Source organism: Microtus oregoni, unplaced genomic scaffold, assembly GCF_018167655.1.
Source record: "Microtus oregoni isolate MIOR12 unplaced genomic scaffold, Mior012 000032F_ref0000030, whole genome shotgun sequence".
Lineage (NCBI taxonomy): Eukaryota > Metazoa > Chordata > Mammalia > Rodentia > Cricetidae > Microtus > Microtus oregoni.
The window spans coordinates 16,653,105-16,672,074 of NW_024543091.1; the positions used below are offsets into that span (position 1 = coordinate 16,653,105).

The 18,970-nt window shown below is 45.9% G+C and overlaps 1 protein-coding gene across 1 annotated transcript in view; it reads right to left on the bottom strand.

Annotated features, from left to right (window-relative positions):
• Positions 1-2,773: 2,773 nt before the first annotated feature.
• Myo1e (myosin IE) overlaps positions 2,774-18,970 on the bottom strand; it is a 194,052-nt gene continuing 177,855 nt past the window's right edge. Inside the window, exons 26-28 of the mRNA XM_041679607.1 lie at positions 15,759-15,957; positions 6,057-6,226; positions 2,774-3,801 (exon numbers count right to left, since the gene is read on the bottom strand). Of these exons, the coding sequence (XP_041535541.1) occupies positions 3,725-3,801; positions 6,057-6,226; positions 15,759-15,957 (446 nt within the window). The 3' untranslated portion in view covers positions 2,774-3,724. The remainder of the gene's footprint in view (positions 3,802-6,056; positions 6,227-15,758; positions 15,958-18,970) is intronic.

Here is an 18,970-nt window from a genome sequence, read left to right on the forward strand (position 1 = left end):
CCATAGAGTTGTGGCAGTAAACATGGCTACAGCTAGTACCTCAGCCATGAGGCTGGAAAGCTAAGGAATGGACTGGATCTAGCTGGCAAAGCCACTGCTTTAGTCCTACTGATATTGCTTGGTAAATTAAAGACTCATGTGGTCAGAAAAAGAGAGATATACAGTAAAGAGAGATTCAAAGATAAAGAAAATTTCTAAATGGTTTACAGTGTGTTAAAAATATATGCAGACTAAAAGTTGAAGTTCTTAAAGTAAAAAACAAAAAAAAGGAAAAGAGTTGTTGTGTGTGGTAGTACACACCTTTAATCCCAACACTTGGAAGGCAGAGGGAGATTGACCTCTGTGACTTCAAGGTGTGGTAGCACACGCCTTTAATCCCAGTGCCTAGAAGGCAGGGACAAACAGATCTCTGTGAGTTCAAGGTATAGTAGTGTACACCTTTAATCCCAATGCCTGGGAGGCAGAGACAGGCGGATCTCTGAGAGTTCAAGGAAAGCCTGGTCTACAGAGTTATTCCAGGTCAAAGATACAGAGAACCTGTCTCAAAAAGCAAAAAATAAAAGTAAAAATAAATGAAATAGAGGTTAAAACAAAGCTGTACAAAGATGGAAAATAGAGAATTTTGATACTGTATGCTATTATGCTCTCTTTGAATTGTTTGAATGCTGAGGAAGGAGCAACAGATGCCAAAAGATATTTGTTTATAAATGCTGCTGAACTAATCCAACATAGATATTTTGAAAATGCCTTGACTTTGAAATTTGGATCTAAGGACATGATGCTTTGGAAAGGAGTTTCTTATTTTGTTTTCACAGAGGATGAGACCCTGTTCATTTCTTCTATTCTGATTTGGTATGATGGACCACACCCTCCTGAAGGGTTTGTGTGAACACCTTCAGAAAATTGCTTTGCTCAACTGCCAACTGAGATGAAACTAGCACACAGGTTATACCATGAAAGACCTAATTAACGATGCCCCCATTCAGCAGGAAGCAGTTTGGAGAGAAAAAACTGCGCCCATGTTCCCAAATATGGTTTATAAACGTTCTTTAACATTTAAAGGGGGATATGATATAGATATGAATAATTTGTATTAGTATAGATTTTGCTTTATTGATAGAGATTTAAGGTCAATTTTGTTATATGTATATGCATATTTCTGCTATTGATTAAGATATTGTGATTGTGTAGTTCATTAAAAAATGTAATGTATAATTAAGAAATACAGGTTAATGGATAATCATCAGTAATAGTCAAGCTTGTAGTCATGTTAGTTAGATTTTCTAGATATATAGAGATACATTTCAGTTAGATAGACATTCTTCATATCTTTCAAAGACTGCAGAATATGGCATTTTAAATGTTTTAATAACTTAGGACTTTTCATGACAATGAGACACTCTGCTCCTGGCAGCACCAATCTACTTCAAGAAGAAGATGGGCATCGAAGAGGATCCTTATGGAGTTTGGTAGCCATTTGGGCAAGAAACTGTTCTTGCCTGGACTATTGCATAAACTGGACACAGAGAACCCGCAGAGAGAGGACTATTGAACTTGCCTAAAGGTGAGATGATCTTTTGGGGTTCCTGATTCATGAAAGAGTCTGTGAGACATTCTGTAGGACACAACAGATAGTGACTGAACTGACTTTGAAATGTCCTGCTTCATGGAAATGTCTCTGGATACCATGGGCCTGTAGGCCGAAGATGGATGCCCCAACGGTACAGAGGAACTTTGGGTGACTGTCCAGGCAGCGAGATGTCTCTGTCATTTCTAGAGTTTTAAAAGTTGCTTTTTTCTTGTTTGCTTAGGTAGTATTGTATCTTTCTGGAGTCTTTGATGGAGTTAAGAATAGTTAGTTATAGTTATAGTTTTCCTTAATTATGATAAAGATTATTGTAATTTTTACTTGATAACTGTTTTGTTATATGTAATTTTGCTATGTTAAAGTTAAAGCCCTTTTTTTGTTTAAACAGAAAAAGGAGAAGTGATGTGGGAGTGTCATATATCAATCTGTTGATTTCATTGGTTAAGTAATAAACAAACTGCTTGGGCTCATAGCTTAGAACATAGGTGGGTGGAGTAAACAGAACAGAATGCTGGGAGGAAGAGGAAGTGAGGTAAGACGCCTCAGACAGAGATGCCATCCTCTCCTCTCCTGGACAGACACACGCGATTCAGCTCCGACCCAGGATGGACATAGGCTAGAATCTTCCCAGTAAGCGCACCTTGGGGTGCTACACACAGATGATTAGAAATGGGCTAAATTAATATGTGAGAATTAGCCTAGAAGAGGCTAGATAGAAATGGGCCAAGCAGTGTTTAAATGAATACAGTTTGTGTGTTGTTATTTCGGGCATAAGCTAGCAGGCCGCCGGGGTGCTGGGGATGCAGCCCCGCCGCTCTTATTACTATTGGCCTCTAACTCACAGAGATTTACCTGCCTCTGCCTCTGCCTCCTGAGTGCTGGGATTAAAAGTGTGTGCCACCACAGTCCGGCATTCTGGAAGGGTTTTTAACTGCTGAGCCGTCTCTCCGGCCCCCTCTTTAATCGTCTGATTCTCCTTAGACTTCAAGAGTAGGGAGCATGAACAGAGACTTCTTAAACCATAAACTGAGATTAAGTTCTCCTGCCCACAAGCTGCTCATCCCGGGTATTTGTTCCAACCATGGAAACTGGAGAAACAATAGTTGGTTTGACTGGACCATCTTTTTTAGGGGTGGTGGGGATTATAACCCACAATAAATGTCATGAAAGAACAAGGCATTTCACTGACTCCTTTATGTTTATTTAGACGGTAGGGGAGGGTGGCAGAAGGGTCACAGGAGAATTACCTACAGGGAAAAGATAAGGGGGAGGGGTCTGCGGGGCTGTGCAGGAATGCAGTGACTGCTTCTGTAGGCGAAGAGGAGAGGGCACATCTGTAAGTACCTGGTGCGAGTCCTGTAATAAAACCTACCTTCATGAATGGTTACAGTGGAATACTACCTGCTGCATTCATACGTGCTTCTAGATTTTTCTATATACAGTATATGATCACTTTTTATAAATGTACAGCTTGGGGGGGAGGAGATCTTTCTTATTATAAGCACAGCGTTAAACATAAAACCAACATGGGCCAGCCACATTATAACCAAAGACCAAGAGAAAGCAAGACCAACAGCCTAGCATCCAGCTCCTTCCCTACCAGCAGTCTTAGTGGCCCTAGCTCCCTCCGGGGGGCTCTGAGGAAGGGCCTGTCCTTGGCATTGACACAGGAGTGCCTGTTCACACCAAGTCCGGCCTCCAGAGGGCAGGTCCTCCCTGAAGGAGGGTTGGCAGAGAGGAATGTATCAGGTGTGGAAGAGGAAGGAATAAAATGTGCTCTTCAACCAAAGGCACTTGTCAAGAGTGGCCACCTGCTGTCCCCTGGGTCGGTGGAGTGAACTAGGGGCATGGGTTAGATCCCTGCCTGCCCTAGCGAGCAAGCGGGCCCCTGCTACTCTCACCAGATTTAAATACAAATAAATAAATCTTAGTGGGTGGTTGTTTTTGCACTCCTGGGGATAAGGCTACCTTTAGGGTTATTTATGAAGTGACACTCCTTGTTCCTCATCCAACTTTGTCTGTGTCTTCCATGGGGAAGGTGCTAGCTCACTGTGGATCAGAAGGGGAGACCCCAGGAAGTCCCCTCCCCAGTCCACGCTTAGAGCTCTTCTGCCCACACATCAGCCTCTGGGCGCCTCAGATCTTGGTGACATAGTTGTTGGGAAACAGGCCTTGCTTGCCTCGCAGTCTACCCGTCCACCAGCCGGAAGGATCTGTGGAGGCAAATGGATCAGGTGAGTGTGGGTCACACCCCTGCTCCCATGTGCTCAAGTGACTGCAGGCCACACCCCTGCTCCTGTGGGCTCAAGTGACCTGCAGGTCACACCCCTACTCCCGTGTGACTTGCTTCTATTCACAGTTTCTTGCTTCTGTGTTTTATTTCATTGTGAAAGTTTCTTGTACAGAGTGAGCTGCCCCAGGGCTGAGGATACAGCTCAGTTGGTAGATACATAGTACTTTGCCTACTATTCATCAAGCCTTGGGGTTCCATTCCCTGCACCGTATGAACCAGCATGGTGGCCCACGCTTGTAAACCCAGCACTATGAAAGTAGAAGTAGGAAGATCAAAAGTTTAAGGCCAGCTTTGGCTAAAAGAGACTCTGTCTAAAAAAGAAAAAAAAAATCTAAAAGTGACCCCTTAAAACAGAGAGGGAACCAGGCAGTGGTGGTGCACACCTTTAATCCCAGCACTCTGGAGGCAGAGGCAGGTGGATCACTGAGTTTGAGGCCAGCCTGGTCTACAGAGTGAGTTCCGGGACACTCAGGGTTACACAGAGAAACTCTGCAACTCTGCCTCAGGGGGAAAAATCAAATAAACAAACAAAAAAGAAGAAAGAAAGAAAGAAAGAAAGGAAGGAAGGAAGAAAGAAAGAAAGTAAGAAAAAAGAAAGAAAGAAAGAAAACCAAATGACAACAGAAACAGACATGGAAATGTAGCAGCAGTCTGCTAGGGTCGCCTGCTGCAGGATGACTCAGGCGCTGCTATCCTGTCTCTCTCTGCTGCTCTCACCCCTCCCAACCCCACCTCACAGTCTGTTCCTGGAGAACTGGTTCTGCCTCCGTTCTGTGCACTCCTTCCCATCCTCACTCCTGCTCATCAGCTCAGCTCTTCATGATGTTTCATATTTCAGTAGCTTATCAACATCTGCGTTTGTTGTTATTTTCCAGACAGGATCTCCTGTAGCCCAGGCTCAAACTTCCTCCGTCGTAGCGGATGACCTTGAACTTCTGGTCCCCACTGTCTCCACCTCCAGAGTTCTGGAATCTCAGGCAGGTGCTAACACATCTTGATTGCAGCAGTGCAGGAAATCAAATTCAAGGCCTTGAGCTAGAAGACACTCACCGACTAAGCTATGTCCTTGCCAACACCTATAATTTTCTAGCTTCTCAGATTTCTACAATTTTGGGAGATCCTTTCCACATGACTAGGAACAAAACTCTGTCATATTTCTAGGACATTTTTCTTTTTTAAAATACACGTAAATATTTATTTGGATTTTTATCTTGGTTTGGTGGAATGAAGAACAAACCTAAAGTAATTATTTTGAAGTCAGGAGTGAAGAATTGAGATAATTGCTGCCAAATGTCTCCATTTATTTCCTCTGAGAGAGGATATTTACAGGAACTATGTCGGGTACTCATTTCCCCAGCATGGGTATGTGGGCATCTCCATTCTCACCACAGGGACAAAACTCATAAGGTTCTGAAAATTAAGTTTGTGCTTACTCACTTAGTGGAAAAACTCAACCTGAACTGATGTGGATTTGTCTGGGAACTATCCTCCAACTAAGTGTGAACACTCGGTGTAGCACATCATAGATGTGTGTGTGTGTTTATATGATGTTATCAATACACACTTGTATACAACCCGTCCTTCCTTAAAAAGGGCATTAGGAAAAAAAAAGTCTCAATGGACCTAACAGCCCAGGCCTGCAAACCCAATTACCGGGGAAGCTGAGGCTGGAGGATCATGAGTCTGAACTTGTGCCTGGGCTAGAGTGAGTTCAAGACCAGCCTCGATAAGTTAGTGACACTCCATACTAAAATAAAAAGTTAAAGAGGACCGAGAGAGCACAGCCCAGTGGTAGAGTGCTTGCTTGCCTAGCATACACAAGACCTTGGATTCAATCCCTGACATTGTAAAAGGCTTTGATCATATAGTTTGAGGCCTGGTTTACCTCTGTTTACACCAGTGGTTCTCATCCTTCCTAATGCCGCAACCCTTTAATACAGTTCCTCATGCTGTGGTGACCCCCCAACCATATCATTATTTTCGTTGCTACTTCATAACTGTAACTGTGCTACTGTTACGAATTGTAATGTAAATATCTGATACACAGGATACCTGATATGCAATCTCTGTGAAAGGGTCATTCGAGGAAACACTGGTCTACACACTTCTGATAAGTGAGCCCATGAACTCCCTGCGTGTTCCTTGGGAGGCTCTTACGGCCAGCCGCACACTTACCTTCTTTAATAATATCAATAACGTCATTGGCATTGAAGCTGAGTTCGTCTGTGTCCTGAGCGTCATAGGCATACAAGGCCTTGCATTGTGGCACCTGAGGCTTGGGCTTAGGTTGGGGTTTCGGTCTGCCCCCTGCTGGGGGAGGCCTGCTGGTTGTTTGTCTTCGGACTCTGTGGAGAGAGCAGGACCACGTGAGACAGGGACACCTCGAAGAAGCAGCAGTGTTTTTTGGTGGCTGCAGCAAGCTTCTTTACTGCTGAGCCATCTTGCCAGCCTTTATACAATGTTGCCCCAGTTTGCCTTTCACAGGATTTCTAAGGCGCCTGATTCCAACTTGTTCCTATGAGTGAGCTCTTTTTTGAGACACGATCTCATGCATCTTAGACTCCTCAAACTCACTACCCACAATCCAAGGCCTGGGATCAGGGACAGGGACACACACCGTCACATCTTCATGGCCTCATTCATGCTAAGCAGCATTCCGCTAACTGAGCTACAATCCCAGTCCTAGGAGCGAGCTCTTTAAACTTGCATCTGGAACAGTTATTTCGTATGTTTAGAAAGAGCACGTTTAGAAAGGACAGGGAAAGTGAGAAAACGTTTCCCCCATGTAGCTTACGGCCAACCCAAAGCAAAGCCGGCAAAGGGAACTTAGGTTATGCACTCTTCCGGAAGGGTCTTGAGGATGGGAGAGCAGTGGGATGGCTCCATGGGAAAAAGGCACTTGCCGCCAAGCCTGGCGACCTGACTGTGATTCCCGAGCCCCACATGGTGGAAGGAAAGAGGTGACTCTCAAAAACTGTCCTCTGACCTCCACACACGCACCACAATGTGCGCATACCTACACAGACACTAACAGATTCATGTAACATGTGTGCATACCTACACAGACACTAACAGATACATGTAACCACATGTGTGCATACCTACACAGACACTAACAGATTCATGTAACCACATGTGTGCATACCTACACAGACACTAACAGATTCATGTAACCACATGTGTGCATACCTACACAGACACTAACAAATAGATACATGTAACCAGAAAGAGAGGGTCTGAGTAAGAATAGAGAATGAAGGGGACAGCCTTATAGGAAGACTCGTCATTCCCTTTTTGATCCATGCTTTCAAGAGGCCACAGCCTTGTGCTTGCTGAGCTCCTGGGATGACAGACAGATGTGCCCTAGATGGCATGAGCTAGCTGCATCAAGCGGGAGGGGTACCGCATGAACCTTGTCTCTGTCCCCAGGCCTGTGGAAAGCAGCAGACCCCAGGATAGCTCCAGCTCTTCATCCAGGCCATCGCACACTTCTGTCTCATGACAGACTAACTCAGGGATCTTTACAGTGACATCACCTCACACCCAGCATCCATTGGACCTCTCCCTTGTCTGAGAAGTGCTTACTCCTGGCCAGCAAGCAAGTTTTTGATTAAACGCCTATATATATTGGGCATGTGCCAGCATCTGGTTAGGAAGAACCCTTAGCCAGGACTAATCATCTGCTCTCCCAGCAACAAGAAATGGGGGTGATGGGGTGGGGTGGGCATCAAGTACCTCAGGAAGGAGAGAAGAAGCCTACAGCCTGGAAGTTCACAGGGCATGGTGAGGATATGTGCACAGATGCCCACATACCTGGGTTCACAAACCCACCCCCAGAGACTTGTACAAGAAAATTCAGTCTCCTACATCCAAAAGTGGGGGGGAGTGTCCAAGAATACTAGGGTGTAGCACACTCTTTCGTGGGAGGATCCCGAGGGAGGGAGAGAGTGGGAAGACGAGACCATCGATCTACATGGGCAGCTGGAACCACTGCATAGTCTTCTTGTTGTTGCTCATTACTGTTTTGAGACAGCGCCTGTACTTGATTTCAGAGTGCAGCTAAGGAACAGAGAAGCTTCAGCTGATGAAGAGCCCTCTATCTCTAGGGTTGAGTGGACTGGGGACCTGGAAGCTGCATAGAACCCAGCCAGTCACGACAGCCTTTACCCAGGCTAGCTTAGAAGAAGCCCCAGCAGCCTGGGAAACCCAGCCAGTTTTTTTGTGTCACTAGGTGGCAATGCTGCGTAATAAATATGGAGAACTAATGGCTTTCAACACACTGCCAGAAACTGATTAATGAGGTCTTTTAGGTACCAGGAGCTGGCCACTCCCAGCCAGGGTGACTGCCAGCTCAGTACAGAAGGGCCCCTGAGCAGAGCTGGCTCAGTCCCCACCAGAGCTGATGGCTTAAACTTCCAGGAATTGTGTCAAATACTTGTGAAACACAGTCATTAAAAATTAAATCTTACAAACTTAACAATTAAATTAGCAAAGGAAATAAATATGCAAGCTTTGTCCCTTCAGAACCGTTTTTCGGCCCCTGCTCTGGAGGTTATGGAAGTCTGTTACTGGTGTGAAGTGGAAACACTGTAACTCTGTGTAACTGCCAAGCCAGCCCCGGTGTAGCCATGCTGGAGGCCTGGCCGACACAAGGCCATGGTATGTGTATTTACCACATCTTAGCTTGCTTCCTACTGCTGCCGTGAAACACTGACCAAAGCGACTTGGGGATTCTTGGCTTCCTTGTCCTGGTTACAGTTCATCACAAAGGGAAGTCTGGGGAGAACTCTCAGGGACTGAAGCCGAAACCACGGAAGAATACTGCTTACTAGTGTGTTCATTCGCTTTTGTATATAACCCAGGACCTAGGGGTAGCTCATCCATCAAATAAAAAGATGCTCCACAGACTTGCTCACAGGTAAATCTGAAGGGGGCAATTCCTCAGTGGAGGTCCATTTTCCCAGGTAAACCTAGCTTGTGGCAAGCTGACAAAACCTAGGCCACATTCCTCAGGAACTGGCAACTGTTGCAATGTAGGCATTTTTGTTCCGTTTCGTTGTTCAACCACATGCTACTGCTCAGAGACCCTTCCAATAACAACCGGATTCATCCTGATCTGAAAACGTTTCCCTGCGGTTGGGGAGATGGAACAGCACTTGCTGTTCTTGCAGAGAACCCTGGTTTGGTTCCCAGCACCCACAGGGTGACTCACAACTGTCTGCGACTCAAGTCCTTGGGGATCTGACACTCTCTTCTGGCTTTTGAGGGTTCAAGGCACACATATGGTGCTTAGACAGACATCCAGGCAAAACAACTATACACATGAAATAATATAAAAGTTAAAATGCTTTCTGGAGTGAAGTTTGACTGCACACACCCGTAATTCTAGCACCTTGAGGCTGAGCAGGAAAATTGCCAGGAGCTCAAGGTCAGACTGAGACAGATCAGGTCTCAGAAATCAAATAAAACAAACAGCAGACTTTCTCTCCACTTGTTCTGAACTGGCTGTAAAAGGTTTGGGTGATTTCGGTCCCCCTGCTACTTTGTGCTGTTTGTATTTCTAATTACTGCCCTTCCCACCTCCTGGCCCATTCCACATTACAAAGGCAGGTCCTCCACTGGGAAAAGGGGGACTGATTGCAGTGAGAATCTCAGTTTAACAATAGAGGTTCTATCTCTGCTGATATCGCAATAGTCAAAGTCTTACTTTGTCTATGGGCCTGTCTGTAACTCTGCATATGCATGTTAGTATATAGCTGTAAAACTACCAAACAAATCTAATATCTGATTCAATGTACTTTTCTTAATTAAAAAATTTTACATTATTTATTGTGTGTATTGAGGGGATGCACACCATAGCATTTGTGGAGGTCAGAGGGCAGTTTGCTGGAGTTGGTTTTCTTATTCCACCAAGGGAACCTAGGGGACCAGAGTCAGGTCAGCAGGCAAGTGCATTTACCCGCGGAGCCATCTTGCTGATGCTCTATTTAATTAAAAAATGAATTTTATGTATATGGGTGCTTTGTCTGCATGTATGTCTGTGTACCATGTATGAGCTTGATGCTTCTGAAAGCCGAGAGGGCACTGGATTCTCTGGAAATGGAATTACAGATGGTTGTGAGCGGCCAGGTGAGTGCTGAGAACAGAACTCAGGTCCTCAGGAAGAACAGCAAGAGTTCTTAATAGCTAACCCACCTAACTAGTCCAATAATTATTTTACAAAGGAACTAGCTTTCCTGTTGTGACTTGATGGGCCCCTTCAGTTCAGGCAATTTGCATACATCGCTTTGTGGCTTTTGTCCCTCAACACTATGAATGTATGAAGAATTGACTTAACTTCTCTCTCTCCTCACACTCTCTCTCTTATTTTTTTGAGCAGGGCATTTTACTCAAGTATAATCACACTATAACCCAGAATGCAATTCACTTTTCCTAAGGAAATATGCACAGCACATCTGAGTTGCATGCTGAGAAATTACCCAGCAAGGTGAATCCTACATTAGTGGCTGGCGAAGACCATAGTGCAGGAACTGATATCAATGCCAGTTGACATTCAGGGCCTCATAGACTGCTGGGGGATGCAACTGAGAAACAAAAAGCTAACTGGCATCAAACATCTCCAAACTGAGGACTGGTCGATGTCCCTATCCTGGTCTATTAGGATGTGGGTGTGATGATGATCAGAGATGAAGCTGTTCTGTGAATGGTCCACAGGACGTGGGTGTGATGATGATCAGAGATGAAGATGTTCTGTGAATGGTCCACAGGACGTGGGTGTGATGATGATCAGAGATGAAGCTGTTCTGTGAATGGTCCACAGGACGTGGGTGTGATGATGATCAGAGATGAAGCTGTTCTGTGAATGGTCCATAGGATGTGGGTGTGATGATGATCAGAGATGAAGCTGCTCTATGGATGTGGGTGTGATGATGGTCAGAGATGAAGATGTTCTGTGAATGGTCCATAGGACATGGGTGTGATGATGGTCAGAGATGAAGCTGTTCTGTGAATGGTCCATAGGATGTGAGTGTGATGATCAAAGATGAAGCTGTTCTGTGAATGGTCCATAGGACATGAATGTGATGATCAGAGATGAAGTTGCTCTGTGAATGGCCCCTATGATGTGGGTGTGATAATGACCAGATACAAAGCTGTTCTATGGATGTGGGTGTGATGATGATCAGAGATGGAGCTGTTTTGTGAATGGTCCACAGGATGTGAGTGTGATGACCAGAATATAGCTGCTGTATGAAGCACATGGGATACAGAGCAGGAAGGAATTTGTGACTTTAAGTTGTCCAGATTGAGTGCAGTGCCTAGTGGCAGCTGCAGCATCTTTGTACCAGTGTGCCCTGGCTCTGCTCTGTACCATAACTGTACAGTTCGTCCACAGTGTACTAGGGAGTGTTCCCTTGCCTAACTCCCTGGGAACAAATACAAAAGAATGTGGTAGAGATCTTGCTTAGAATGTGTGAAGTTTCTGGGCTTGATTCCTAGAACCACAGAAAAACAGCTCCCCCAGCTCAAGCTGCATTGTGCTTTGTTATATATTTAATCCTATAATCTTTAAGAAAACCCAGAAAGGGGGGGGGGCTTTTCATTTATTATCCACTTTTTAAAGTTTAATTAATCAATTAATTTGCCAGGGTGTGTGTAATGCTTGCCAGGGCTTGTGAGTGGAGGTCAGAGGACATATTTCGGGGGGGGGGGGGTCTATTCTCTCCTACCATGTGGGTCCTAGGGACCAAACACAGGTCCCTAGCTTGGTGACAAACACCCTGACCAGCCGAGTCATCTCACCAGTTCTCAGTTATTGGCATCTTATTCTTCCCATTATACACATGAAAACACCAAGGCACACAAGCTAAGCGGCAGGCACGAGCTGCCCGACAAGCATGGTTCAGTATGTTTGATGGGTGTAAACAAAAGGAACGTATGAACCAGACTCCCGTTCCATCCTTCCAACTGCGCTAGGCCACTTTCTGTGAACTTTCTGAGCTGCTCCCACCATTCCCAAGGTGGGTTTGCGAGGGAGGGCTGGGGATTTGGCTTTTGAATATCACTGCTTTTGTTCTGCAGATGTGATGTGAGTTTCCTTCTTGAGTTTCCAAGAAGGAAAAGAATAGAGTCTTATTGTATTGGCTATAGAAATCATGTTCTGCTCCAAAGGCTGAAACCATAGACGTTACTGAAAGTATGAGAGCGGGTGCCAGGAATTCCTAAGACCTGGAGTCAGCTTGAGCCAGGTTCTGGCTGCTCCTGTAGACTGTAGGTTGAGAATATTGCTATTGGACACTTGCTGGACATTTTAAGCCTTTTGAAAATATGACTCTTTAGGAGAACACTGCCTGACAGGAGACTCCCAGGCAGCACGTACAGCTTCCTAGCGATCTCTCCTTTTCTGTATGGCGGGAAGCCCTGCCACCCAGCACCTGCCCTACTATTCTGTTTCCCTGACTTCTAGTTTGCTTAACCTCTGGAGCATCTTTGCAAGCTCCTGTAGCCATTCTCTCACGAAACAGAAGACAGGATTAAAAACGACAACAGACATGTCCAGTCTCGGCTTTAAATCTTCCATAGTGGACTGTCCATAGATCACATTACAGTGACCACAGGAAAAGCTGCTCAGCACATGAAGCCAGGTCAAGAGTCGCTAGGAATCAGGGTGAAGGTGGGGAAAGGCTCTGTGATTGTTGCAGAGTCTGCCTTCTCCTCTTGAGATCAGGGCAGATCTTTTGAGACCGGGTCTCACTGTTTAGCTCTGACTGGGCTGGAATTCACTCTGTAGACCAGGCTGGCTTGAAACTCACAGAGTTCCACCTTCCTGAGTGTTGGATTAAAGGTGTGCACCGCCATGACCGGTCGTGTATGGGGGGGAACAAAACAAACAAATGAAAGACAATCTCGGGGCAGATCTTTACCCTGAAAGCATCACTAACGCTTAGTGTCATCTGAAGAATGATGACGACCGTGGTGGCATTCATGTTCAGGAATGCTACAGAACAAAGGTGGAGAAGCTTGAGGGGCTGAGGATGACGCTCAGGGGTAAAGCATTTGTTTAGCATGTGTAGCGGCCTGGCTTCCATCCCCAACACTACAGAAAAAGGAAAACAACAAAGGAGGAAAAGACAGACAGACAGACAGACAACAGACTTCGTTGGAATGATAACTAATTTAGTGAACTCCTTGCTCTCTCCCAAACTGACTGGCTAAGTGGCAATTAACTAATGTTTCCCTGAACAAGCTTGAGGGCTAATGACACCATTTGATATCAGCCATGGTACAAAGAAGTGAAGATTGTGCAGAATGCGTCTGTGCAGAAAAAGAACCCTGAGGGAAGAGAAGCCCAGGATGTGGAGGACCAGAAAGGAGACTGTGATGGTCCAGGTCTAGGCTGGTAAATTCAAGGCAAGCCTTTGGCACTTTGATCTCAATCGGAATCCTCATCCTTGTGGAGAAAGTACACGTTTGGGGTTCTCTTCGGCTCCAGCACAGCTTGTCTTTTGGCAAAGAGAAACTGTTAAATTTAGGTAACCATGAGCCTCCTGAAATGCCACAGCCAAGTTCTCTGCCACATTAGAAAATGAATTTTCAAAGTTTGTGTTGTAGAAAATAAATGCCAGGTTCCTAATTTCTATCCCCTTGTTTGCATGTGTGTCTTATGTATGTACGCCACCCAAATGCAGTGCCCTGGAAGACAAAAGAGGACGTCTAATCACCCTAGAAGAGCTAAGGGGGTTGTGAGTGCTGGGAACTGAACACAGGTCATCTGTGAAAGCAGTCAGTGTTCTTAACCACTGAACCATCTCTCCCCATACCATCCCCCTTTCCTGCCTCCTGTGTTTTTCTTTCTTTCTTTAGAGACAGGTCCTGGTCATTAGCTGAAGTTGGCCTGGAACTCAAACTATAGCAATCCTTTGCCCCATCTTCCTAAGTGCTGGAATTAAAGGCAGGAGCCACCACGTTCAGCTAAATTCCTACGTTTTAGGGACTGTCTGCAAAGCATGTCTAGGTGTGTAATGAGAAGACGGGCTAGAATTCTTGTGGCTGTCGGACTTAGTGTGCTAAGGGCAGAGTATACATGTGTCAGGCAGGAAAATCACATCGCCTGTTGGACAGTGGTGAAGCTTCCTTCCTCCCAGTCAGTCTCCAAGACGCAGCATGTGTACACAGGGGCCTGGAGGCACAGGAAGGTGTGAGAAGACTTCAACAGGGCTGGAAGGGAGCAGCCTTGGTGAAGACCCAGCGTTCCTACATCGCCTACTTTTGGCTGACAGATGCTCCCGGCCATGTTCCTACATCGCCTACTTTTGGCTGACAGATGCTCCCGGCTGGCCCATATGCAAGCCTGCAACTTGCAAGGCAGGCTGAAAAGATGGTGCTGCTTGCCAAAACCAAAGCAAATCGGAAGCCAGCAGACAGAGTGAGGAGACTTGGAGGGTGGCTGCTTATAATTCCCTGCCTACTTTAGAACACAAAATGGGGCCCAGGAACAGTCTCGGGGCTGTTTTTGTGATGCTTGGGCATATGAATAGCATCTGAATCGGGTGAAAAGCCCATTACCATAACAGTACCTTCCCAGCCCACCATTCTGTGAACCTTATCAATTGGACACCAGCTGCCCTTTGGATTTCTGTGCACCATGTTTGGTGAATGGCACCACACTGTCTGGGAACTGGGTAGAAATGTACCTGGGAGAACATCTCAGTTGGTACTTGGCTTATGACATGAGCATGAGGACCTGGGTTCAGATAACCAGCACCCATGCCAAACGTTGGCTGTGGCAGTGCGTGTAATCCCGGCTCTGGGGAGGTGGAGAGTGAAGGACTGCCGCGGCTGACTAGACAATCGGTGAGCTATAGGCTCAGTGAGAGACTGCATCTCACATAATAATGGGGTAAGAAAGTGGATGCCACCTGAAGCCCACACATGTGCGCTGCACACACACACACACACACACACACACACACACACACACACACACGTTCACCGCCACAGTCAAATTTTAAGAGAGAGGAAGGGGAGGCAAGCCCTTCAGGCAATTCTGGTTATCAATAGGGTTTGAGAACCATAGCTGGAAGCTGAACCAGTCAACTCAACTGGGTCACGAGAACCTGTGGGACACAGCTGTTTACATAAAAGAAGGTAGCATGCACTCTACTAATGGCCTCCTGTCTGTAGCCCAAATGAAGGGATAAATTAAGACGTGATAGGGAGCACTCAGGAGGCAGAGGCAGGTGGATCTCTGAGTTTGTCACCAGCCTAGTCTACAGATTGAGCTCCAAAAACTCATGGCTTCATCAAGTTGGACTTTGGTGGTGTGCATACTTTGGTCTGCCATAGGTTCCCTGTCTGGGGGTGAGTAGACATGTGTGCTTCATCTCCCCAGGAAATGTTTTGTCATACAACAATCTTACACTGACATGTGTGTGTATTTGGAACAGAACCCAGGTCCTCCGCAAAGACAGTAAGTGTTCTTAGCTGCTGAGCCATTTCTTCCCTGACCTTGGTATCCTTTTCTAAATGGTTGCTGAAACCATGAATTGTTACATTTATGCCACTGCAGGCACAGATACAACTAAGAAAACAGACAACTGTCACCCCTCAACTACAGCAGATGAAAACAAAGATCACTCATTAGCAGATTCTTGTGACTGAGTGCACGTGACTTGATATTTCCAAGGCAAGCCCCTTCCCAGGGGATGAAATGGGCTATGCTGCTCTTAACTTGGCCCCCTGTCCTGGGTCTGAGATTACAGGACTTTGGTAGAAAACTGAACTTCAGAATCAGTATTGATGCCCACAGGACCCTGAACCCTCTGCAGGATTGGTGAAGTAGAGTTTGCTGACTTTTCCACAAGCCACGGGAAATCTTACCCAGCAGCACCCTGGTCTGGGACTTTGAGGAAATCCAGGCTCTCTGGAGTCTGTGACAATCGGTCTGAGCCTGTGGACTGTTGCCGTGGCAGGGGCGGGCGGGCCATAGAGGTGTACAGGCTTTTCTGATTGGACCTCTGGTTTCCAGAAGCATGAGGAGGCACAAACTGGTTTCTGATGATTCCATTTTGATGGCATCCTAGAGAGGAAAAAGAAGAAACAATGTCAATTTCTGAGGCTTTGCCAAAAGGTCCTTCCTTCTTATTCCATTAACTAGCTGAAGGCAAGTGATTTAGCTACTCTGCTTCTCAGTTTCCCCATCTGAAAATATTACTACCAGTGATACATTGTTTAAGATTTATTTATTTATTTATTTATTTATTTATTTATTTTATGTATACGGGTACTCTATCTGCATGTATGACTTCATAACAGAATAGGGCATCAGAACCCTCTATAGATGGTTGTGAGCCACCATGTGGTGGCTGGGAATTGAACTCAGGATCTCTGGGAGAGCAGCCAGTGCTCTTGACCTCTGAGCCATCTCTCCAGCCCCCAGTAATATATTGTAAGGAAGTTAATAGACTATTTTCCTCCCAACTTTATTGAGGTTTAACTGACAAATCAGATTGTAATTGGGGACTACAACCTGATAGCACCAATGTCATCTGCCTAGGGAATGTCTTAGCTGAGCTTGAGTGTGGCAGCAGAATTTCTAGATATCTGGGTTCAAGTCCACAGTCAGAGCAAGCTGAATTTGCAGCCAGTTGGCAGGGCATTTTTGAGTCCATGAGGTCATGACTCAGGAGGGCAGTGGACTAAATAGTTGGGCATTCATTTTCAAGGAGTGAGTCTCGGGTGTCCTTGTCCTTGACTTTTGTGTGAAGTAGGGGAAACCCTTCACACAGGCAAGGGAAATGCAGCCATCTATCTAGCCAGATCAAGTAGACAAAGAAAGTTCTGTGTACCAAACAGTGATTTCGAGTTAAGATTGCAAAAGTCTGCATTTGTCATTGAGTCATGGATGCATGGTGGGGTAGGGCCTCGATCATGGGGCCATCATTACTCCCTGCCATGTATGAAGTAGCTCTCTCTCTCTCTCTCTCTCTCTCTCTCTCTCTCTCTCTCTCTCTCTTCCTGCTGACACATCAGACAGAATGGAGAATCATTTTCTTTGAGGCCCACTTCAGTTGTGCAGGCCAGAAAACTGCAGCATTCTCTAGTAGCGATGGAGAGGCCAGGGCTCAGGGATTCAATTCTGGCTCTGAAAACCACATTGGTCTTGAGCAAGGATTGTAATTGCTCAGAAGGTCAGCTTCACCATTAAAGGGCAAGGAGACTGGTCCAACGTTTACCTGCCTTCTTCCATCGCTGCTATTCATTTCTCTGTTATCTTGGCACCCTTCTAAAGGTACAAGTGAGCTTTCCCCTCCCCAGCAACAATGGAGCAAGCCCCTATTCTGAATGGCAGTGTTCTGGGGCAGAGAATTTAGAAGTATGGCTTTTCATCCAGCCGCTCTCTTGCCATTTCCTCCCACAAGCTCCAGGCTGGGTGGAAACTAGACGCTTGAGACAAATAAGACTTTCTCCTCATCTGACCCAGTGAATAAGAATTTGAAGGGCTCCCCACAGCATCTGGGATTGGGGAGGACACGGAGGCCCCACTTGCTGCCAAGAGCGCTAAGGAGAGGAAAGGAGTGTGGTAGAGTGGGTGTTTCAGAGGGCACAGAAGAGCAGGGGTGTGTCCCCATGTCGCCAGAGACTCTTTTGTCCACACTGAGATCACAGACCAAGAACACACACCCAACAGATATATTTCATGCCTGTTGAAATTAATAATAAAATTTGGCTTGTATTATACGTGCTTTTCAGATTTCATTGTTCTACGAATTCATTTTTATTACATTTTACAAAAGTATGGTTTGTGGTGAGCTGTTTAACGTTTGAAGATCCAAAGGAACCGAGGGCTGAGGAGAGAGTTCAGCTGCCTTGCAAGCATGAGGATCTGAGTTCAATCCCCAGCACCCACCCAGACAAAGCCAGGGTTGGTGGCTGGGAAACATTTTAAGATCCAAAGGAACTGAGGGTTGAGGAGAGAGTTCAGCTGCCTTGCAAGCATGAGGATCTGAGTTCAATCCCCAGCACCCACTCAGACAAAGCCAGGGTTCATGGTTCATGTTTGTAATCCCAGCACTGGGGAAATGGAGACAGGAGAATCCCTGTAGCTGGGTAGGCACCCAGTCCAGCCTAATTGGCAAACCTCAGGCTCTAGCAGGAGACTCTGTATGGCCAGGCGGTGGTGGTGCATGCCTTTAATCCAGCACTCGGGAGGCAGAGGCAGGTGGATCTCTGTGAGTTCGAGGCCAGCCTGGTCTATAGAGTGAGTATCAGGACAGTAAGGTTATGCATGGTTCCCAAGAATCAATATTTGAATTTGACCTCTGGCCTCTACATGTATATGTGCAACATGTATATGCACCCTTCTCCATTTTCACCTGCAGACATACCACCAACAAGCACATGGACCTGCACACACCGCCACACAGCCCCAATACCCGCCTCCAGTAAATAAAACAAACCTGAGAAATGGAAAGTTCTGGTCATCACTTTTATAGACCTTTTGAGAAGTGTTGCTTTAATGACTTGGGTTAGTTCCTCACTTGACTGATGAGGAAACTGTTATTTAGAGGTTGAGGCTATGTTCAAGGTCAGGTGCACTGTGGGCGTAGGCAAAGAAGCAGCCAGGTAGTCCTGGCAGGAGGCCAGCACTAAACAGGAAGACAGCATGTGTAAACCCTGCTTCTCCTGGGTTCCTCTGAGCTCGGATGCTCCTCAAGGGGTAAAGAAGAAAAAGAGGAAAGACATCTGGGCTAAGGTGAGGCAGAGACTCCAAAGGCTAGGAGAGCTCACTTCTCACTGCTGGGCAGAGTTCACGCTTAGAGTACAAACCTGAGATCCCAGAGAAGAAGATTAAGGAATTGCTTGGAATTACTTATCTTGTGCTCTGAGGCAAATAGGATCCTCTTGTCTGCTATGACTTGGCTCGAATACGGCCCCAAGATAACCTATTCAGACCTATTCTAAAATGATTGATATCCTATTCTGGGGAAAGTTTCTTATAGTCTGAGCTTTGTGAGTGATGGAGATTTGTTTTTATTTAAATACTGGAAAGTATGGTGACGGGCAAGGTAGGTCAGTTGGTAGAGTGTGTG